The sequence below is a fragment of the Callorhinus ursinus genome, unplaced genomic scaffold (assembly GCF_003265705.2).
Source record: "Callorhinus ursinus isolate GAN/ISIS: 27379988/994484 unplaced genomic scaffold, GSC_fseal_2.0 scaffold12, whole genome shotgun sequence".
NCBI lineage: Eukaryota > Metazoa > Chordata > Mammalia > Carnivora > Otariidae > Callorhinus > Callorhinus ursinus.
The window spans coordinates 1765113-1789368 of record NW_027397074.1 but is presented as its reverse complement, the minus strand read 5'-3'; the positions used below and the strand labels follow the sequence as shown (position 1 = coordinate 1789368).

At 35.4% G+C, this 24256-nt stretch overlaps 1 protein-coding gene across 1 annotated transcript in view; it reads right to left on the bottom strand.

The window, feature by feature from the left end:
- The window catches only part of COG5 (component of oligomeric golgi complex 5), a 334035-nt gene that overhangs the window by 38063 nt on the left and 271716 nt on the right, over nt 1-24256 (bottom strand). Inside the window, exons 13-15 of the mRNA XM_025872663.2 lie at nt 23583-23744; nt 21554-21653; nt 574-684 (exon numbers count right to left, since the gene is read on the bottom strand). Coding sequence (XP_025728448.2) covers nt 574-684; nt 21554-21653; nt 23583-23744 — 373 coding nt within the window. The remainder of the gene's footprint in view (nt 1-573; nt 685-21553; nt 21654-23582; nt 23745-24256) is intronic.

Here is a 24256-nt window from a genome sequence, read left to right as displayed (position 1 = left end):
TTCAAGGACTGGGTTGAAAGTGTTGCTTTCCCGTTAATTATAAATACAGTTCATCTTAGAAATAATACACGGAGGCAAAAAGGTCATCATTAAAAAATTACATTAGTAAAACAACAGCAAAAAGAATATATATTTTCTACTTCCAAGGAGTCATCAGTGATTGTAACAAATTCACTGCGTTTAATGCAGCTCCTTCCCGCCTTCTTTGTGCAAAGATGGAACCTTTCCATGTTGAAGGGATTAAGAGTTCTCTGAAATTACGCTTTTTAATAGGTATGAAACACATATGATTTACCCTTAAATCATTTGCTCAATAAACTTGATTATACCAACCAAGCCTGATGATCTAGAGTTCATATGTTTTAAACCAAATATATAGAGAAAAGGGACAAATGATAAAGGCCAGGAACAAGAACTTAAGAAGAGTTCATTCTGCAGCTTACTTTATGGTCATCAGGTTTTCATTGTATTCTTTTGCCAAAAATTAAGTAATTCCTTGTTGTCTAAATTTGAGGTGAAAAGAAAGAAGTTGAAATTAAGTCAGAAGCTTAATTAAAAGAAAATAAAGATTACCTTTGTTACCGATTGGTACAACTTATACAGTGAATTCACGACTGCCACGTTTCTTCTCTGCCCCTCTGTAAGAGGCCCAATCACCTGGCTTGCATCTCCTTGTGTGGAGAGCTGTAAGAATTCAACACAAAAAGAAATTACCAAGATGACAGTTCACATTTGACAGGGAAGCTCATGCCCTCCTGACCAAAAAAAATAAATAATAAATAAAATGTTAACTGTAAATACCCAGGTCAAGTGTTGGACTTCAGGCACAGCCAGGAGGAACCTCTGTAGAGAGAACACCATGAATGGGAAAACCCAGTTAGCCCAACTGTGTGCACAAGAAGAACATCTTCCATCAACACTTCAGAGCTGATGGATCCGAGGCACCTGTGACACAAAAGCCCAGTGTGTGCTGGTATTTTCATACATTAGCACAGTACTCTCAGGGAATGCCTTCTGGCAACTGCCAATAGTCTTTCCACTCAAAAACTCAGAAATAAGCGATCAAAACAAAAACAAGAAAAAAAAAAGTAAATAAAGGAAGGGAGGGAAGCAGGAATAAAAATAAGCCTTCATCCTATTTACATCTGACAGCCATCATACTACTCCATGAAATAGATGACGAAAGGGGGTTTTACTTTCATTTTTATAGATTAAAAATATGCTTGAAAAAGGAAGTTAGCTAAGATTATACTGTATATGGATGATCAGTAGGAGTGGTATTAAGAACTTCTTACTCCCTACCTTTAACTTAGTTCTGAACACATGAGTTTTAGGAGAGAGGACATGTAATGCTTTAAGAGTTAATTTAGAATTCTTAGTTTGATATGAGAAAGGAATCTACATATAAACTATTCTCATATTGATCAGAGTTTAATCAAGTCCTCTGTAACAACTGTTTTTTTCTTTTTTAAAGAATTACTTATTTATTTTAGGGAGAGCGTGTGCGCAAGTGGGGCCAGGAGAGAGAGAGAGAGAATCCAAGTAAATTCCCTGTTGCACATGGAGCCCGACACTGGGCTCAATCCCAGGTCCCCAAGATCATGACCTGAGCTGAAATCAAGAGTTAGATGCTTAACTGACTGAGCCACCCAAGCACCCCTGAAGCAGTTTTTTTTTTTGTAAGGCGAATTAAATTTGAGTAGGACAAATAAAAATGATCTAAGTCAACTCCATGAATGTGGATACAGATCTCAACATGTGAAAAACTGGCCTTTTAGGAGAGCTGGGAAACTAAGATCATCTTGCCTTTGTTAGAGCTAGCCAAATAAAGTCTGCGAGAAAGAAATACCGTTTTGCTTTCTACTTTCCGTTGATGAACTCACATACATACATTTATAAAAATTAAACTCAATGCCTACTTTATCAATTCCTACTTGCAGTAATAAAATTCAATTTAAAAATATTAAAAACTGTAATTAAAGGGAATATTCCTTTAACATTACAATCCGTGATGATGGCTACAAAGTCAACATAAGACCTTTTGACATCAGGTTAAAGAACTCCAGTTTATTGTGCTTTCCCTTATGGACATGGTCACCACCTTGCAATCAAGTCAAGCTCTAAAACTGGAGGATAAAGTGGCAGTCGTCAGTGGCACCAGTGTTTACGGCAGACTCAAGGTGTCAAATGCTAAATACGTATCTGTCAGTAAAGGCATTTAAAAGTTATGAACTCTAGCTATACAATTTTTAAAAATCCAATCTCTCTTACTTTTCATGAGATTCTCTCCAAATAATTTTGTAGTAACACAGAAAAGAAATGGGAAAAGGAAAGAATTTTTCTTATGTTATCTTATGTCTATTTATTTTATGTATTCCATACTTAATGGAGAGACAGGCTTACTGCTAGAAAAGCATGAAGATCCTTTTATTACTGATAACTGACCACATTTTGGGGGTTTAAAAGTATAAAAAGGCCTGTCAGACCCTGATGATGCTATGATAAAAAAGACAAATAATGACAAATGCTGGACAGAATGTGGAGAAATCAGAACCCTCACACACTGCTCATGAGAACGTAAAATGGAGTGGCCACTTTGGAAAACCAGTCTGGCGATTCCTCAAAGATAAACACAGAGTGACCATATACCCAGCAATTCGATTCCTTGTCATATACACAAGAAAAATAAAAATACATGTTCACAAAAAAAGTGCATATAAATGTTCACAGCAACATTATTCCATAGTGTAATAGCCCAAAAATGAAAACAACCCAGATGTCAACCAATAAGTAGACAAATAAGATGTAGTCTATTCGTACAATGGAACACTGCCCAGCAAAAAAAAAAAAAAAAGAAATGAAGTTCTGAGACATGCTATAATGTGGATGAACCTTGAAAACATTTTAACTAAAAGAAGTCAATCACAAAAGGCCTCATATGGAATGATTACATTTACATGAAATATCCAGAATAAGCAAATCCAGAGGCAAAAAGCAGATTAGTAATTAGGGGATGGGCGAAGAGGGCAAATGGGAAGTGACTGCTAATGAGAAGGTGGTTTCATGTTGGGGTGAAGAAATGTTCTAAGTGAATATACTAAAAACCACTGAATTGTACACTTACATGGGTGAATTCTATATTAATAAAGCTGTTTTTTAAAAAAGTATAGAAAGAAAAATCCCCAGACTTCAAGGGTTATCTGCTGGATGCCTCAAGCCTTGTAAAAACTAAGGCTAAAATAAGACGGCTAAATTGGAGACCTACAAAGTTCTGCAAAGAAAATATTACACTTAGAAGAGCAAAACATTGATGGTATAAAAGAACTAAAGATGAAATATCACTGTGCCAAAAACAAGGAACAAATTCAAATATCAAAGTGAAAATATAAAACTAGAAGATTGGAAATTTAAGATAATCTGGTGCTAATCCTGTTTTTATAGCACAGAATGCAGTCAGCCCAACACCTGAGCTTGGTGGATCACCCTGCTTTCTCTCCAACACCATTCCTGCCATGATTATTTTCAAATTTACAAAACATTACATAAATAAGAATAGTGCAAGGAGCATTCGACACTTTACCCAGATTCACTTATTTTTTTAAAAAGATTTATTTACTTATGTTAGGGGGGAGGAGGTTCAGAGGAAGAGGAAGAGAATCTCAAGCAGACTCCGTACTCAGCACGGAGCCCGACTGGGGGCTCAATCTCACAACCCTGAGATCATGACCTGAGCCGAAATCAAGAGCCAGACACTTAACTGACTGAGTCACCCAGGTGCCCCTAAATCAAATATTTTTAACAAAAACTTCGAAAAGTTCTCATAAACCTTTAGTTATAGACAGTTATATCTATACTTATTTTTCTGTAAGTGGTGAGCATGGCTGTATAATTACCAAATTAATTTTTAATGAGGAATTTATATTAAGATAAGATCTTTTGATCTAATACATGCTTTCTATCCAATTTTGGGGTTCACAGCAAAAAAAGTACATACAAAAGGCAAAGTATTATTATTATTATTATTTTAATGAAAAGTATAAAGGGCAAATATTTGGCTCTCAGATTGTCTCCCCCCTCCCACTCATACAGAAGACATCAGTAATCAAGTAGTCCTGCTCCAGTCTCGCAAACACAGTGCTCCAGGCAGTGACGACCAATTTCTTAAACCTGACACAAGGGATGAAATCAATTTGTAATCCCTGATCTATGTATGTCATATCAGTTTTTCTGAACAGATGGTCCAATGATTCTAAGTGTACTCATCTAAATGTTTTCTAGGTCAAGAGATGCTAATGAGCAATATATTCCAAGAGCCTTAAAGCTGCTATATCCTTACTTATCCCACTATTACAAATGTATCCTAAGAATATAAGAAAGTTACATGAACAAAGATAATGCTATTTATAAAACAGAGAAATTGGAAAACCCCACATGTCTAAGAATAAGAGAATAGTTAGGTATATTAGGCAATTCACATTGTGTAAGAAAAAACAATGGGAGGTGCTTATGTTAGAGAGCTAACTAAAAACAAACAAACAGCAAATTAGTCTGTGCAGGAGTTCACTCTCACAAAAAGACTGGAAAGAAAGCAAAAATGTTAAGAAATATTATGAAGCATTACACAGTGAGGAAAGGCACTAAAATATTAGTAAAGGGCATTGTGGTATTCCATTAAGAATTTAAAAAGGTTCATTTGTAGAATGCACTTAGAAACTTTTGCACAAGATAATTTTATCCAATGATAAAAATAAAAGATGTACAATCTCCATCCCTGAAAGATTTAAGATAATATGACAAAATAAACTGCTTTGGTCACTGTTTACTTGCCCAAAAGAAGGTTTTGGGGAAAGATAGTTTTTTGTTTTTTTGTTTTTTTTTTTTAAGATTTATTTAGCTGAGCGAGGTGGAGGAGAGAGAGAGAGAGTGCGTTGGGCGGTAGGGGCAGAGGGAGAGGGAGAGAGAATCTCAAGCAGAGTCCCCACTGAGTATGGAGCCCAACCTCACGACCCTGAGCTGACCTAAGCCGAAATCAAGCATTGGATGCTTAACTGACTGAGCTACCCAAGGGCCCCAAGAGAGTTTCTTTTGATTTACTAATCTGTGACACAGATGAAAATAACTGATTTTTATTTACTTTATTTACTTAGGAAATGCCTTCATCAGAGATTACCTGGTTGAGATTAAGGAACACAAGAATAATAATTAAATATCACTTAGCTCATTATAACATGTCAATTATCCTATAAAAAACATAAAATTAAACACATACATGCACTCACAATTAAATGATCAAACATCTCTAGTCTGTAACACATTAAAAATTATATTGTATTTGGAACCCAGACATAGGGCATGTTTCTGCAAACGTACAGCAAATGACAAATTCATGGATTTCTGTAGCAATTCTTCATTTCCCTGGCATGTCAGCTTAACTAAATTTCCCTGACAAATGAAACTAATTTTCTTAGATGCTAAAACTATCAGAATATATTTCCAAGAAAATCTTTCTACAGTGTATGTCACATGTTTCTGGTTTCATAAATAAGGCACACAGAACATGTACCTTAAGAAGGCAAATTCGACTTAAAATGAACCACTGTATGCGCTCACTAGTGTTCCAGTGAACCGTGTTTGTTCGACTACACATTTTTGTTTTAAAAGTGACTCCATCAGAGCTTAGTGGGTATATATGGCTGCTTGCCCCTTCACTCATATCTTTAGAAATGTTGTCTTTCCTTTTTCTTTAACTTTTAGAGATTTTTAGGAATCCATCTCTTATTCCTAAGGTGTTAGTTTTCTCTTCTTGATCTTCTCTTATCTCCCCTCATCCTGGTCTAACTTGCTTTAAAGTGGGAAAAGAGATGACTAATCACATGATAACTGGGAGAGGTTCCTATGAATGAAGTGTATACTGTGACATCAGTTCTAGCAGTTCAGAGGATATTTTTATTCCCTTCTTGGTTCTTATTTATATTTCAGACTGTTGAATTTGTCCAATATTTGACCAGTTGATTAAAAAACAAAAGGAAGTGTCACTACATATCTATTTATCTAAAAGTAAGGACAGGTACACAGAACAGATTCAACAGTAATGCTATGTTCTGACATCAGATTAAGCCTTCACACAAATCTGTTATCAAAGAGGTGACGGCTTGAAATGAACCCATTTATACAGCTAACATACAACCAAAAAGGTGGAAATAAGAGCAAATCTTGTTTATATGCACATAGGAATGACACGTAGCTTTGTAATTCAAAACTGTATTGCTCACGCACCCTGTCTTTACATAGCCATTTTATCAACCTACTGTTCTCATCAACCTCCTCTACGTCTTCCACACTCCTGTCCTTTAGGTCAAAATGTCCAGCTGACACACGCGATTTGGTAACCACAGAGGGTGGGAAAGGCGAACACAATTTGCTCAGAATGGATCATTTAGAGCTCTTATTTCTCTTCTAAAGACCTTATGCTTTTGAACAACATATGGAATTTCCACCTACCCACGACCAATCACTGGCTCCTAAACACTGACCTTCTTAATTAAATTTAGAGTCACAAGTCTGCATATTTTTAATTCCTTGAAGAAGAGAGAACTGTTCACTGTCAGGTATACTGAGCTTTCCCCATTTTCCAGTACCGAATACTATGATTAATTCATTAATCAAGAGAAAAACTCTTTACATGTACATGAAGTATACAGAAGGAGGCCTCTTTGATTTACAATACTTTGAGTTTAGTACAGAGTGAATTTCAAACTATAGATTTTCCAAAAGAAATGAAAGTTTATTATCCTCAGGGATATGGAAAAACTAAAATCCCAGCATCCTACTATTAAGGCCTAAATTAACTAATAAAATTAAAAAAAATAATTTCCTAGCATCCTACTATTAAAACCTAAGTTAGCTAATAAAATTTAAAAAAATAATTAGTAGTTTATATATTTGCAAAAATAAACTACTTTCAGTTTTTGAGAGATGTAAGTTCTAATGTAATTAAACCTACAATCTTGAATGCAGTATTAATTTTCATAGCAAAGTTCTTCATATACAGTCAAAAGATAAATTTCAATTTAACTAATGTCCTAATAACAAAAAAAAATTTATATTATTGAACTCCAAAGTAATAAGCCTCTCTCTGAATATCAACCTTACTAGTAGTGTTTATAATGTTAAACCAGATAAAAGGAAAGAAGGTTACCTGGTTGAGAGCAATTATTATCTAAAAAAACTAGAAATTTATTTTGCAAAATCTGGCAAAGTCTTTCTAAGTTTTTATCTGTCTTAAATGACTACAATTGTCTGAGAAGGAGTCTTAAGGAAGTAATTCTAAAGAGTATCACTCTACAGTGGCCTGATTAACCCCCTGACCCATGCAACTTCCCATTTTAATAGTGGATTTGTCAATTTCTGAAATTCTATCCATTCATTTTATTAGTCTGAGGCTGCCTTGTAAAGTGTATCATAATTCTTATACCTTTCTAGTAAATTGTTCTTTTTCTCATTTTATGACACCTCCCCAAATCCCTAATAATGTTTTTTGCTTTAGAATCTATTTTGTCTGATATTATAGCTCTTTTTATCAGCTTTCATCTAATTAGTATTTGCTTGAAATATTTTTTTAAGATTTATTTATTTATTTGTCAAGGGGTGGGGAGAGAGAGCACAAGCAGGGGGAGCAGCAGGCAGAGGGAGAAGCAGGCTCCCCGCTGAGCAAGGAGCCTGATGAGGGACTTGATCCCAGCACGCTGGGATCATGACCTGAGACTTAGCCACCCAGGAGTCCCTGAAATATTTTTTTCTCCATTCTTTTACTTCATCCTTTATATATCCTTATTGATGAGGGATAGAAGCAAAAAAATGTTCACCTTTAGCCCAGAAGGCAGACCTATAGCCTGCATAGTTCCGATAGGGATCAAATACGTACTGGTTGCTACATTCTTAGAGGGTCTCCTGACTGCCTGTACATCTCACCGATAGTTAATATCGAGCTGAAAGATAAGCACCAGAGAAATCTTGCCAAAGTAGTTTTACGAGTGGAAGTTTGAAGAAGACATTTATGATCTAATACCCCTTGCTTGTTTCCTCCCCTTTGAGCACTAAGTGTATACCCATCAGCTTCATACAGCAAAAAGTGCAACTCTTTCTGCCCACAGGTCCTATCCCTGGGCTATAAGAAAAGCACCTTTTTGCACCAAAAATGTCTCAAGAGTTCTTTTTTGACTGCTTGCTTGCTCGTGAACCCACATCACTTATGTTTTAGATGTATCACACAAAGCTAAATTTATTGTTTCTATCCAAACTGAGAAATGTCTGTGGTCAGTTTAGTCTATTTACATTTATTGTGATCAGTGATATATTTGAAATCCGTCTTACTATGTAATTCTCATATGATTTTCTTTGCTTCTTTTTATTCTGTTCATTTCTCAGCCTTTTATTGAACTGATACTTTTCTCTTTTACCCATTTTTCCATCAGTTCATTTAGAAGTTATACATTCTATTTCTATTCTTTCAGTGGTCATAATTAAATTATTAAAATTCATATTCAATTTAAGCCAAAATATCTACGGCTTTACAGTCCTCCTGAATAATATAAGCATTTTAAGAATGCTTTAAAATTCATTACCCCTTCTCCTCATTTCAAACTTTAATGAGGATAAGTATTTCAGTTCTATCTTGTTTATATGTCCCAAATTAGTCACTATTATTTCTTATTTTATGCAATTAAGGCTTGGATTTACCTACATGTTTACTAATTGCTTACACTTACTCTTATTTCTTGCATTTCGATCCTTCTTTTTGAGTTAGATTTCCTCCTTTTCTGTCCAACCATCAAATGGCTTCCCTTTCAGAGTGAAGGCCAAGACCAAACCCCCTACTATATTCTGCAAGGGCTGGTGTGATCTAGAGTTAAGGTTACGGAATTTCAAGGATATCAGATTGGGTCACAGGAATTCCAGGAAAGCACAAGCATTTAGCCAGTCTCTAGTCTCTCAGTATTCCAGAATACAGGCACATAACAAGGCTGAAGAAGCAGGGTCCTTAAAACCAGGGGCTCTGGGCTGAAGGTGCCACTTTATGCGTAACAGAATCCAGAGCACAAACTGCTTCAATAGCTACCAGACTTACGTTGGCTTTTTTTTTTTTATTTCAGAGAGAGAGAGAATGAGAGATAGAAAGCACGAGAGGGAAGAGGGTCAGAGGGAGAAGCAGACTCCCTGCTGAGCAGGAAGCGCAATGCGGGACTCGATCCCAGGACTCCAGGATCATGACCTGAGCCAAAGGCAGTCGCTCAACCAACTGAGCCACCCAGGCACCCCTTACGTTGGCTTTTAAGCCACTTGTATCTCTCTCCTCAGTGTCACTCAGTGTGATCAGTCCCTTTGGGTGCGAATTCAATTATTTCTTCTGCAAGTTAAAAACCTGCATATGGTAAAAACTGAAACAGAACTAACTTAAAAGTATAAACTGAAAACCAAATGTTCTCTCTCCACATCTTTAGTCCCACTCTCCAAAGTTATACACTAACAGTTTCTTATTGTGACCTTCCAGTAAAAAAGAGAAAGAAAAAAGCATAAAACAGCATTTAGTTATGTTATCTGTTTTATTTACAGGTGGGACTACTAAATGTACTATTTTCACCTTCTTTTTCTAGCTTCATACTATGTCTTAGAGAGTTTTCCATATTAGCACATAGAAGTCTTCACAAGATTACCAGGTATCTCCCTCACTATATCCCTCACTAGTTTGTAACCAAGCTCTCAAAGTATCAATATTTTCTTGAAGCATTTTCTACAGATTCTTGAGAGAAAAAGGAAGGGAATCTTGAATTCCCCAGAGCTCAATATTCCATGTCATTACTGTCAATCTTTGATGGCTACCAGAATGACTACAATTAGAAATTCAATTTCCCAACTAAATAGGGTTCTCAGCAAAGGGAGTGGCTGCATGTATTTTACAAAAGTAAAAATAAATCTACACCCAAGAAAAGATGCCTTACACGCACACATGCATGCACTTGCGTGCACACACACATTCACATCCCTTTATTTTCTCCAAACTTCCAAATGTACAGCATATTACATCTAATTTTGGTTAGTTTATTTTAGGAAGTTCTTAGATGTTTAAACTGGGGAGAGGTGGGTGGTTGGTGAACTCAAGAAGAAAAACAGGCATTTCTACTTTTCCCGATCTTAGTCCTTTTTTACTTTTTTTCTAAGATTAGTTTATTCAACATTAGAGAGTCACTAAACATCTTCCAAAATTTATAAAAGCCTCCATATTTTTTCAAGTCCTAAACACTAAATGATTATCCTCCTATAAAGCTAGGATACACCTATGTGCCACCTCTACACATACCTTTACAGGTTTTTAAAAGTATTTTTAACTGAAATATAAAATCAAGGTAGAAATGTATAAAAAACATCAAAGTATAGATAAATGAGTTATCATAAATCAAAAACTCTTGTAACCACAGACAAAAAATTTAAATATTACTAGCACTCCAAAAACCCTTCCTTGTAGTTCCAACTCAATCATCTCCTCCTTCCTTCTATAAAGTGACTTCTTAAACAAATGGAATCATTTGGGACATAATATTTCATTTATAATAACTATATACATGTTTGTATTTTGCTCAATATTATGTTTGTCAGATTCATCCACAGAGGAACATATGTAAGCTGTAGTTTGTTCATTTTTCAGTATTGCACAGTATTCCACTGATGAATAGCTCAGCATTTATGTATTTGTTCTAGTGCTGATGTGCATTTGGGCTGTTTCTAATTTGAGGCTATTATAAATAATGCTGTTATACATGTCTCATGGTGTATATGTATGGGTATTTTTTTTTAAGATTTTATTTATTTATTTGAGAAAGAGAGTGGGGGGGGCAGAGGAAGAGGGAGAAGCAAGCTCCCTGCTCAGCAGGGATCCCAATGTAGGGCTCGATCCCAGGACCCGGGGATTATGACCTGAGCCTAAGGCGACGCTTAACCTCCTGAGCCACCGAGGTGTCCCATGTATGGGTCTTTGTATTAGGTTTCCCCTTTCACATTTAGATCTACATTCTACCTAATATTTATTTTTGCCTCTCGTGAGAGCTAACTTTCATTTTTTTCCACAAGGCTATCAAATGAACCCATCATTACTTACTGAAAAGACCATCCTTTCCCTACTCCTCTCTTCTGCCATCTTTGTCACACAGCAAGTGACTCTATATGTGTGGGGCTATTTCTCTTTCAATGCATTTCTTGATCCTTGTGCTAAAACTTCAGCAACTTAATTATTGTAGGTCTCTAATGGATCTTAATATTAGTAGAACAAATATTTCTGCATTGGTAAAAAATACACTGTTACACTGAACCTATAGATCAATTTTGGGAGAACGGATATGTTTATTATACTGAGCCATCCAATCTATGAAGAGAGTATGTGCCATCATTTATTTACTCCTTTAATTTCTCTTAATATGACTTAGAGTGTTCAGTGCAGTCTTGCCCACATTTTCTCAAATTATTCATAGAAGCATGTTATTTTCTGATGCCATTATAAATAATGTTTTTAAAAAACAAATTCTATTTTCTGTTTGTAGATGGTATACAGAAATAGTTGATTTCTGTATAACTTGTGTATGAAGGAGTTTAGGACACGCCACTCCAAAATATGCTTCTCTGGTATATTATTTTGAGTTGAAGTCACTGAAAAACAGCAAATATTTCAGAATGGCTTTCTCTGAACCTGCCATATCTGCTTAAAGGCAGGTCCTCCAAAAGGAACTCAACTGTCATAAATCCTCTTCCTAAAAGTTTCATCAACCAGGGAAGACCCACTCTTATCACAGGAGAGAAAACAGGAAGTAGCCATCACACCCACACAAATTTTGTCACAAACTATATCTCCCATCTATTCTTCCAAGGGCCTGATCAACTTTTCTAAAAATCATTCATCATTCTACCCAAGTAGCCCATATCCCTTCTTCTATTTCCCCTAGTAAGACATTATAGTTTGCGCATAACACATATTGGGAGATTTTCTAGATACAGTTCAGTTATTTCAGGAGGAAGGAAGGACTATAGACCTCTTTGAAATATATCATGTTTTCCCAGAAAAAACTCACATGTCATAACATTTGATAATTTCCTGGGGTTCACAGATGCCCTGAAGCCCCTTCACCCACCTTCTAGATTAACAATTCCTACCCTAAGATATTATGATTTTAAAAAAAGATTGTCCGTGGAGAAAAAAGATTTTCTTGATTCCTATTACAGAACACTTTCCATATACACCATTTTTTTAGATATGTCTCTGAAAATATTCTAAATTGGCACAACTTCCTACTAGTGAGTTGAGTAAAAGTTGCCCAAAAGTGTGCTATCTGCTTGATATCAAAAAGGATAATTAAAAAAAAAAAAATCAGTCTTCCAAGATGTAAATGAGTTCTTTTATATTCAAATGCAGCCAACTTCAGTTTGCATCCCAATTTTTAAAGGAAGTGTTATGTGTCTTTTCCTCTTCCTCTCTCTGATTATCCCAAGTGTCTGGGGGTTTTAGAGTAGCCCTTTCAAACATGCCTCCCTCCCCACCACTACCACCACTGTTCTCCAATTCGCAACCATATCAATGCTTATGGTTCAGAAATCCCATCACACTAGCACACTGCAGATCCAATTCCTGAGTGTGTTTTGGTTCCACTTACCAGGCCATCTCACCTCACATCACATTAGGCTGGTACTTACAGTAGCCCTAAGAGGCAAAGGTAGGTTTTCTTTCTATCTTATTTGTGAAGATGGCTAGATCTTTACTGTTAGGTGCATCTGTACGTCTGAGCGTGCTAGGTAGGAGGGTGCTCTGAGTGAATCAAAGCCTAACCTTGACTAAATGCTGACAATTTTCTCTCTTAAAAACATACTTCCACAGCGCTCACCATATAGTGCTGTGAATTGTGTAAGACTGTTGAATCACAAACCTGTACCTCTGAAACGAATAACACATTATACGTTAAAAAAAGGAGAAGATAGTAGGAAGGGAAAAATGAAGGGGGGTGGAAATCAGAGGGGGAGACAAACCATGAGAGACTATGGACTCTGAGAAACAAACTGAGAATTCTAGAGGGGAGGGAGGTGGGGGGATGGGTTAGCCTGGTGATGGGTATTAAAGAGGGCACCATATAGATCATATATATTGAATGGAGCACTGGGTGTTATACGCAAACAATGAATCATGGAACACTACATCAGAAACTAATGATGTAATGTATGGTGATTAACATAATAAAAATAAATAAAAAACAACAAAAAAAACAAACAAAAAAAAACCCCAAAAAACATACTTCCATAAAGTATAATTTTGAAGCATACATTAGGGAATTAAACTATATTCCAATACCCTAGAACGGGGATGAGAATAAAAGGTTTTTTGATCATTAATATGCTTGAAAAGAGGTATTTTCTAATTCCTCTCAAATGGACCAGGTAATTCAGACTAATCCTGTTAATGAGAATACCTTGAAAAAGTGGATATACGTAAAAAATCTTCATGGTATTGAAGTGCTAACATGGCAGTAAAAAGTTATGAGTCAAGATTCAATTGCCCAAATTTCTTTTCAAGTCTCTAACTACTACTTCTATTTCCTGGAGTTAGTATCTATCCTATTAATAGTTCAGAGACCGAAGAAACTCCACCTTCTGAAATTAAGTTAAAAATAAATAAAAGTATATTTTGTAACAAAAGAAATCACAGAAGAAGAAAAATATTTATTTGAATATTATATACTATAGTAATGAAAACAGGTTTAGGGCAATAAAGATTAGAAAATGTGATAAGGGGTCAAAATATATATCATCAAATGAAGTATACAGAAAAAGGCTCATGAGTTTTTTAAAGTAATATTAACATTAATTAAAATCACTAAGTGAATTATGATAGTAATAAATTTCTATCCTTTGGCTATGAAAGTGATATTAAATTCCATAAAAATTTAATACACATTTGGGAGAAGATATTTGCCAATTATGTGTCATAAGAGGTTAACATCCTGTATGTATTAAGAACTCATACAACCCAACAGCAAAAACCAAAAAATCCAATTAGAGATTACATCTGAATAGACAACCACAATGATATTATGACAGCTCATACCTAAGTGCCCATGAAGGGATGACTGGATAAAGAAAATGTGAGATATATGTACATATATATATGTATATATATATATATATGTATATACATAAACATATTCATACATACATCACATATATACATGTATACATATATATATGCAATGGGATATTATTCAGCTATTAAAAGAAGAAGGAAATCCTGCCATTTGTGACAACATGCATGGAACTTAAGGGCATTATGCTAAGTAAAATATGCCAGACAGATAATCAATACTGCATGATATCACTTCTATCTGGAATATTTTAAAAAGAAGAACTCATAGATACAAAGAACAGATTGGTGATTGCTAGAGGCAGGGGGTGGGGGAAATGTGGGTGAAAATGGTCAAAAAATATAAAACTCTATTGTAAGATAAGTAAGTCATGGGAATATAACGTATAGCAGGGGACTATAGTTAACAATACTGTATTGTATACTGAAAATTGCTAAAAGAGTAAATCTTAAAAAGTTCTCACTACCAGAGGGGCGCCTGGCTGGCCCAGTTGGAGAAGCATGTGACTCTTGATCTTGGGGTCATGAGTTCAAGCCCCACACTGGGTGTAAAGATGACTTTAAGTAAACAAACAAACAAACTTAAAAAAAAAGTTCTCACCACAAGAAAAAAAATTAGGGGCACCCCGATGGTGCAGTTGGCAAGTACCCGACTCTTGGTTTCAGTTCAGGTAGTGATCTCAGGGTCACTGAGATCAAGCCCCATATCAGGCGGGGAGTCTGTTTAAGTTTCTCTCTCTCTGCCCCCTCCCCCACTCGCTCTCTTAAAAAAAAAAATCCTTTAAAAAAATTATGTTGTGCACCTAAAAATAATATAGCTGACTCTTGAACAACATGGGTTTGAACTGTGCAGGTCCACTTACACATGTATTTTTTCCAATAAATACAATACAGTATTATAAATATATCTTCTCTTCCCTATGATTTTCTTAATAACACTTTCTCTCTAATTTACTGTAAGAATATGGTATATGATTATTATATTATAACATACAAAATGTGTGTTAATTGACTGTTTAATGTGATTTGTAAGGATTCCAGTCAACAGTAGGCTCTTAGTTTTTAGGGAGTTATATGCAGATTTTCAACTCCCATTTTTTATAGCTCAAAAAAAATTACATACATATGTAAATAGATATTTTTGAAAATTTAACACATACAGACAGGATTCAAGTAGGGAGATTAAGGAATAAAAAGAAAAGTTCATGAACTCTCTTTTCTTGTTATAGCCATGTTTCTAATTTGGCTTTGTGACAGATGGCACGATTGGTCTGAATCCTTCATCCCTGTCTGCATCCCCATCCTTTGCAATTTAATAATGTACTGTGGTTGGGTTATTCTGGTGAGCCAGACTTTTGAGAATATTTTCTCTCATGTGCTTCTGCCTTCATCATGGGATTAAGCCCAAGAGAGCCTGCTGCAGGAGGAGAGATATGCAGAACAGAGCAGAGTATTTAACTGTGGTTGAAGTCAGCCTCCATCAGCAGCCAGCCTGCTGTGAGCAAACCCAACCAAGATAAGCAACCTAGCTGCCCTCCATCTGCCTGGAGAAGTATAGGCATTAAGTGCATGTTGTATGCCATTCAGGTGTTGTGGTTGTCTGTCGGCAATGTTCTCATGGCAACAGATAACACAGACTTTGTAGGCTTTGGCCAACAACTTTGCAGTTCTTACTTTTTTTGAAAATACCGCCTAATGACAATAACCATTTTTTTTTTATGTTCGGTTAACCAGCAGACAATAACCATTATTTGACATTTCTTTCTGTCTTCACTCTGGCCTACTGAATCTTAGACTAACATGACGATTAACTACTGACCTGGCACAGCCCACAGAAAATCAGGCTCTCACAAGTATGGGAAGCAAGTCAGAAAATGATCTCAAAGGAAAGAAGGAGTGATCCTAAAATAGTTCAATGCAAGAACGGAGGTTAGAAAGAGTGGACGGCAGTCTAAGAATGAAGAGAGTAGGTAACCCAAAGGGCTCAGTGTATTTGTATTATAGCTACAGTGCATTTGGGCTGAAGAATCTACTGACATGTTTCATATATTTATACTTAATATAAAAATTCAAGTGATTTCACATTTTAAAAAACCTTTTATTATTTTAATGTTAATAATATAGATTATTACCATATGATATTATATGGAGCAGTATCCAGGTAGATGACATTTAAATCTGCATTAAATAATCTGTTTAAAACTAAAAAAGTTGAACCCATGTGTCTCTCTATCACCATTTAAATATCACACATGTAGGTTTTCTTCCCCTATACGAATGTCAAGTCTCCAAATTGCTTAAGAAATTACACAAAGAATAAAGGGCATATTTACAAAGCTCAAAACAAAACAAAACAAAACAACAAAAACCCTACTGCCATCTAGTACGACCGACCTCATACACAGCTACTGACCTGCATTAAAGTTGAAACCTCCCTTTAAATGTCATTCCTATTATTGTTTCCATTTAAATGGTCTGCAACCTAATTAAATGCCAATCTACTTTCTCATGGTTTATAACATTTGACATTTACACCAAGATTCTAGATGTCATCCCCTGAAACCATCAGATAATAGTTATTGTTGGTAAATGTCCTCACAGTTTACCTTTTAAAAGGACTACTTATTAGTATATCTGCCTATAATTTTGACATCACAAGTTCACAAGCCTATAAAGCTTTATAAAGGTACCACAATAACTCTTATATACTAATATTTTAATTTCATTTTCATATACAGAGCACAAGGAAAACATTGATTCAAACTTACAATAGCAAGGTCTAATGACATTTTCTTCTAAAGGTCACATTTCAGAACTATACGAACAAATTACCAATACATAACCATTAAATAATGTTTGTTCAGTTCAATCATAAAATATATATATCTGCAGGTATGTATTTTGAACATAAAATTCTACTTAGCAAATTATATATAACTTCACAACTCCTGTCAAACAAGTGAATGAGAACTTTTAAATAAAGACAGTCTAAAAAACACTGATCTCTTGTTCACAAAAGGCCACCTAGGAGGCTGATATTCACATTATACACTAGATTAAATACATACTAGAGGCGGTAAACCCTTACATATTAGAATTCAAGGTTAAATCCCTTCTTTTTCTAAACAAAACTACTAAGCCATCTAAATATCTGCTATGCTCTGAATGTCTGTATCCTTCCCACTCATTCCACCCCTGAATTATACCTTGAAACCTAATGCCCAAGAAGATGGGGACTTTGGGAGGTGCTTAGGTCATGAAAGGGGAGCACTCCGAATGGGATTAGTGCCCTCATACAAGAGGCTTGAAAGAGTCCCCTTGCCCCCTGGCCTGGGAGGTCAGAGGGAGAAGACAGCCATCAGTGACCTAGTGAAGGGCCCGCACCAGACACCGCACCTGCTGCTGCCCTGGTCTTGGACTCTGCAGGCTCCAGAACTGTGAGAAATACATCAATGCTGCTTATAAGTCACCCAGCTGGTATCATTTTGTTATGAACCAAGATACTATCCATTAAGGCCACAGAAGTTAAATAAGCTATAATACATCCATAAAATATATCATGCATGTATTAAAGTAGATTTAGATCTCTATCTCATGTTGTAAAGTAAACAAGTGAACAAGTAAATCACAAAAAAATCCTACTTTTCTCAAATAAAAAACAATGTTATTTGTGTTGAGGCACAATACAGTTTAAAGCATGGTCTAGAGTCAAACCTGAGTTTAAATGCTTAGTTTCAACACTTGCTAGCTAGCTTTCTACTGTCAGCAGTCTGTTTGGGGCATGCTATTAACTTTTCTTGGCCTCCATTTCCACCTTCTATAGTGGCAGATACGAATACTGCCATTTCATAGGGCTGTTGTGAAGTATGTGACATAAATGGCTTTGGCATCATCCAAGCCGCTATTACTGGTTAATAACTGTTGTTATTCTTATGGCCCCTACCTAACCTCAAGCAATGAATTCTCTGGTGCCATTTAAGAGAGAAAAGAACTTAAGAATTTGTCCCTATAGAGTTTTAGGTTTGTAGGACATCTAATTTTGCTGATTAATAACAGAAAAGCCTTAGAAAAACTAACACATGTGTAATGATAAAATTTCAGATTATTATAAGCATATACACGTACTACATACATATAATTTGTATGTTATACTCTACCAAATCCTAGAATACTAAAACAATGAGGGTAAAAAGAAATAACATTGCTTTTCTAAGCATGTGGAAGAATTTATCTAAATACACAGTGATTGAGATAACCACAAGAATGGTTCATAGAAGGGATCCACTTGAAAAATCCTTTGATGAGCTTATCTCCTGATAGGAATTAAAGCTACAGTTAAGTATACTAAAATGTTCTGATAGTCAAGAAACTTGTACAACTGACCTTTAGGGAAATAAATTTAGGATTTTGAAAAGCTGTTCATTCTACATTTCAGGTTCTATATTTTCAAGTCCCCCTTTTGAAAACACGTTTGTCTTGAAAATTCTAGCCTTCCTTCATCTCGCTGCTTGAACATTCCATTAAGGATCTGATTTCTGTCACTTTCCAACCTTGTGGACTTAAATTTTTCATCTATAAAAAGAATCCTCCATTTATAGAAATATGTCATACCATATATCAAGTCAACATTTCCATTTACAGATAAACTAGTTATTCTACTTCAAATTCTGTTTCAAGTCTTTCTCCCACCAAAGACTTAATACTGGCTATTTTCCTCTAAATGTTTTCAATGAAATAATTCTAAAAGAACAGGAATACAGCAAGATCAAAGAATAAAAGACGTCAAATTTAAAAACATAAAGAAGTAACAGAAATAGTATTAGCCCAAAATAAGAGATGTATACTAAAATGTTACTTAAGTCCTTAATCAATAATATATTTTAAAAATAAAGCATATGATGCTTTTTCTACTCTTAATGCTTAGGCTCTCTTTAGGCACTACAACCAAAGTTGAAAATGACTTTCTGGTTAGCCTTCAGCATTGTAAGTTTCGTAAGCCTGAGTAATTTAGGTCACAGACTATCTGACCACCAGTATCAATTCAATCAAATGTTTGTTGATATATTTTAAATTTGTCAAAGCCTTTTACCATTATTTTTTTTTTAAGATTTTTATTTACTTGACAGAAAGCGAAAGCAAGCACAAGGGGGAGTGGCAGGGAGAGGGAGAGGGAGAAGCGGGAGCCCAGTGAGCGGCTTGATCCCAGGACCCTGGGATCATGACCTGAACCAAAGGTAGATGCTTAACAGACTGAGCCACCCAGGTGCCCCTACCATTAATGTCTTAACTGAAGTCACACTTTACCATTACCACTGCCACCTCCTGCAGCAGAAAAGCAAAATATTTTTTTTTTTTGAGATTGGACCACTGGGCATTTATTTTTTTTAATTTTCTTACGTTATGTAAATCACCATACATTACATCATTAGTTTTTGATGTAGTGTTCCATGATTCATTGTTTGCGTATAACACCCAGTGCTCCATTCAGTACTTGAGCTCTTTATTACCCATCACCAGGCTAACTCCTCCCCCCACCCCCCTCCCCTCTAGAACCCTCAGTTTGTTTCTCAGAGTCCACAGTCTCTCATGGTTCGTCTCCCCCTCCAATTTCCCCCCCTTCATTTTTCCCTTCCTACTATCTTTTTTTTTTTTTAATTTTATTTATTTATTTGACAGAGAGAGACACAGTGAGAGAGGGAACACAAGCAGGGCGAGTGTGAGAAGGAGAAGCAGGCTTCCCAACGAGCAGGGAGCCCGATGCGGGGCTCGAACCCAGGACCCTGGGATCATGAACTGAGCCAAAGGCAGACGCTTAACGACTGAGCCACCCAGGTGCCCCTATCTTCTTCTTTTTTTTAACATATAATGTATTATTTGTTTCAGAGGTACAGGTCTGTGATTCAACAGTCTTGCACAATTCACAGCGCTCACCATACCACATACCCTCCCCAATGTCTATCACCCAGCCACCCCATCCCTCCCACCCCCCACCACTCCAGCAATTCTCAGTTTGTTTCCTGAGATTAAGAATTCCTCATATCAGTGAGATCATATGATACATGTCTTTATTATGCTGAGTGAAAAAAGCAAAATATTTTCTATACATATGCTGGTTCTTCCTTATAATGTTGTTCTCAGGTGGGACTATCTAATGATTTTTTTCCTGACATTTGCAGTAATTACACTAGATTCTATTGGATATAATACTGAATTTTATTTGTAGCAATAAACCATGCTTTTAAAAGCAATGAACATCATAAAAAAAGCTTCTATTAAATAAGTTCAAGAGAAAAATTAGTCATCTAATTACCTACGAAGAGCTGCCATGGTCTGTATATAGGGCCAGTTTTCAATAAATGAAGTTTTAAAAAGCTGCTTCTAAATTGCTTGTCAAGGCTACCAGAACAACTGAATGGAAAACAGCACATTAACAGGCAAATAAAATGAGGCCATCCACTGGAACTGAAAGAAGCCACATGATATGACTGTTCCCACCAAGGATCATTTTATGCAAATTCCTTCAGTTCAATTTGTTACCAATCTACCCTAAAAATCATTCCAGAACCAACTAGAACTACTAGAATATAGGTAAAACCACATTACTTCATTTTATGATGTTTCATCTGGGAGCAGTCAGAGAGGCTAAAGTGAAAAACATGGTTGGTCACTCCTGTAAAGACAGTAGAGATTTTGGCACATGCCTTAAAATTCATCTAGCAGCACAGCTGAAAATAAACTAAAGCCCTGTTCTTTAGATTCAGTTAGCATACATATACACTATTTAAACACGTGTGCTTAACTTTAAAACATTAATACATAAAATTAGGATTATGATTCAGCTAATTATACATTATTTTAAATACAAATAATATTTCAAATAAAATTATTTTAGGGTTAAACTTCCATGTTCTAGGGTTAAAAGCTTCAAAAGTAAATCAACATTTTTTATCACAATTTTAAGCACTTCACTTCCTCTAGCCATTTTTAATAGTTCAAGTCAATTTCACAACAGGTAAACTGCATGAATGATAGATATCTAGGGTGAGTGGTCACAACACAGGGGAATTTTGATCAATCCGAGACAACTATATTTACGTGTGTGTGTGTGTGTGTATAAATTAGGCCATAAGGTGGTACAAGCATTTTTTTTAAAGCCTTATAAAACCTTCCTACATTCTGAAAGTATAACAACGGTAGGAGGGCCATTTTTTAAATAGATCTAACTTTTTGGGGGGTTCAAATTCATCAGAAAGTTTCAAAATTTCAATAAAGTAAAACCACCAGTAAATTAATATTCAGTCAATTCAATACTGATACTTATAGTCAAGTAGAATTAGCAATTTTAAACAAAATCACGAGCTCTAACAGAAGGGTATCACTTACAAGCTGCTCCGATTTTACACCATATAACTGGACGGTCTTTGCCACATTTTTTGACACGGCTAATGTGAGGTCTGCATCTACAGCAGCTACATTTAGTTCACTGCATAAAACAAAAACAGACTTTAATTATTAGCAACATAGTTCATCAACAAGGAAGAGAACAACATATAAACTTAAACCCAATAAGCAGTGTAGTGATTCTTATAGATTTCACTGATTGCTTCCAAGAATTGGTTGCATTGTTTAATTTTTCCTCCTAAATTCAGCATTAGGAAAAAGTGCTTTGAGATGGTTTGGTTAATGACCAGTTTCTCATTAATAAAAGCACGTCATGTGTGGGTTCAGGCTGTGATTAAGAGAGTAAATTGTGTTCAGATTTTTAAAGTAGCACTCTTGTTAATAGTGATAAGTGCAATTAGAGACATTGCATATCACAGACATCTGCAAGGAAATGACAGCTTTTGAATGGAAATGATGACCTTGGAAGGACATAGGCTAAAAATATAAATTACACATGATACATAAAGATGCTCAGTTTCTGTAGAAATTATGTCAATCCACGCTATTTTGTAGAGTAGCTTTTTAAATATATCAGAAGCATAACAAAAATTTAATTTGAAATTTTAAAATTTGGAGTCTTGAAGTATTTCTTTGCCACACTTATTTTCAACTTTAACACTGGATTGGTTGGGACTGCCAAAAAGAAAAAAAAAGTGTTTACAAAGACCATGGAAAAAATACTAGGAGTTAAAAACTGCACAAAAACCCATACACAGGTAGAAAGCAGGAAAATTATTGTCTCTGAAGTAGCAAAATAAATCTTGGCACTTAACAGATTCTTTTTATGAAGAAAGTGAAGGACTTTGAAACAACACTGGTGCATACTGTCTGTGATAAAAATGCCCTTCATAAATAGTGAGACATAACTTTATTAATGCTCACTTTCAAATGCTACTGAATACTGGCAATAACTATGCTTCTTCAAGCTTCATGTTATATTTGATTACAGTATTGCCAAGCTGCCCAGAAGAATGGGAGAGATGCCTCTTTAACATTTCCATAAATAGGTCAAAAGATCAAATTGCAAAAAAAAAAGGTCAAATTGAATACAAGATTGTTCTTGTCACTACTATACCCAACAGAAAACAGAGACATTATAGTAAAAAAATCTAGTCAGGACTTTGGTAAGTCACGATAATTACGGAAAGATTCAAGATCAAGATGTACGGCAATTTCGACGCCATATAGGTATGTCTGCAGCTGGATATATGCTCCCAGACATTATATCTGTGGCTTCTCAGTCCTACTGCACATGCCTGCAAGTCACCAGCTTCAAATCCGCAGTCTAAAACAATCTAGACAGTTCTATACTTTGGTCCTCTATTGCCTAACTACTATTTTTATTTCTCAAAATGTTCATCTACAAATGTACAGACCTACTGTTATGACAACTTGTTAGCTGTGACAGGAACTGAGATAGTCTTAACTGCAAATTCATCTGGGCAAGTGTAAATGTCTAAGGCAACAGTATAATTACATTATCTGCAAGCATTCAGGTGGCACCTCTACAAGGATACCTTGCCTTTTGAGAGTTTTAAAAGCTGTCACATTCACTTAGAAAGCTCAAAATAGCAAACACAAGTAGGCTAATCAAGATTATAATCCTGTGTATGCCATTAAGTACTTTATGGATTTAAGATAATAAACACTAAGCTCTATGCTTTAACTTCTCAGTTTGTAAAACTATTTTTGTGCTTATTTTACTATATAATATTATTTACTATGGCATAAAAATTAGGTTTACTTTGCATCCTTGACAAGATACAGAATAATTATAAGCTATTTTTAGACTGTATTTAAAAGGTTTTATTAATTGGAATCTTAAGTACTTACTATATGTGTACTGATTCACTGCAAAACTCCTGATTTAATTGCAGGGCTAATTACTTGAATAATTTGAAGTAAATTAAAACATCACTAACAAATGTGGCAAGCATTTTACAGCATGCCACTATATAAAAACACGTACCTTGCTATAGTTTTAATGATACCTTCAAGTTCATCTGCGGAAGGAGGATTGCGACCACCAGGGGGAAAAACCAAGTTGATAGGATCAAAGAGTCGAGATAAAGATTTTGATAAATAAGCAGCTTCATAGGGTTGCAGTGAGTCTTTCAAAGACTTTTCTGGGCTGTGAGGGCAAAATTTATTAAAACTGAATTCAGATTATACAAAACTAAATGCTCTTGTATTGGGTTGTAAACACCTTTCTTAAAAAACCTATCTTCTATATAAAACGTTTTTATGAACAAAAAGAAAAAATTCTGTTTAAAAATGTATATATTTACAAATACATTTCATAACTAAACATTTATTGAGAACTAAACATTTTTATTTATAAATAAGTCCTATGTATAAATGTAATATAATATATGCCAGCATCTACTGTAGTAAGTCTGTCATTTGAAACTAAAAGAATAACAATGTAAAATCTTACTAATTCTAATGGGGCTATGCCTTTGCTTAGGAAATCCAGTTTTCAGAGAGTATCAAAGCTTCACGAGAGCGCCAAGTGAGCAGAAACCTGCTCCACTGACTCGACTCTTTCCACCCACAGCTGCCATTTCTCACAGAGCTCCCCGAGAGGGAAGTGCACAGGGTCTAGGCTGTTATCAGCCTTCCAATGCCAAACGAACAGAATGG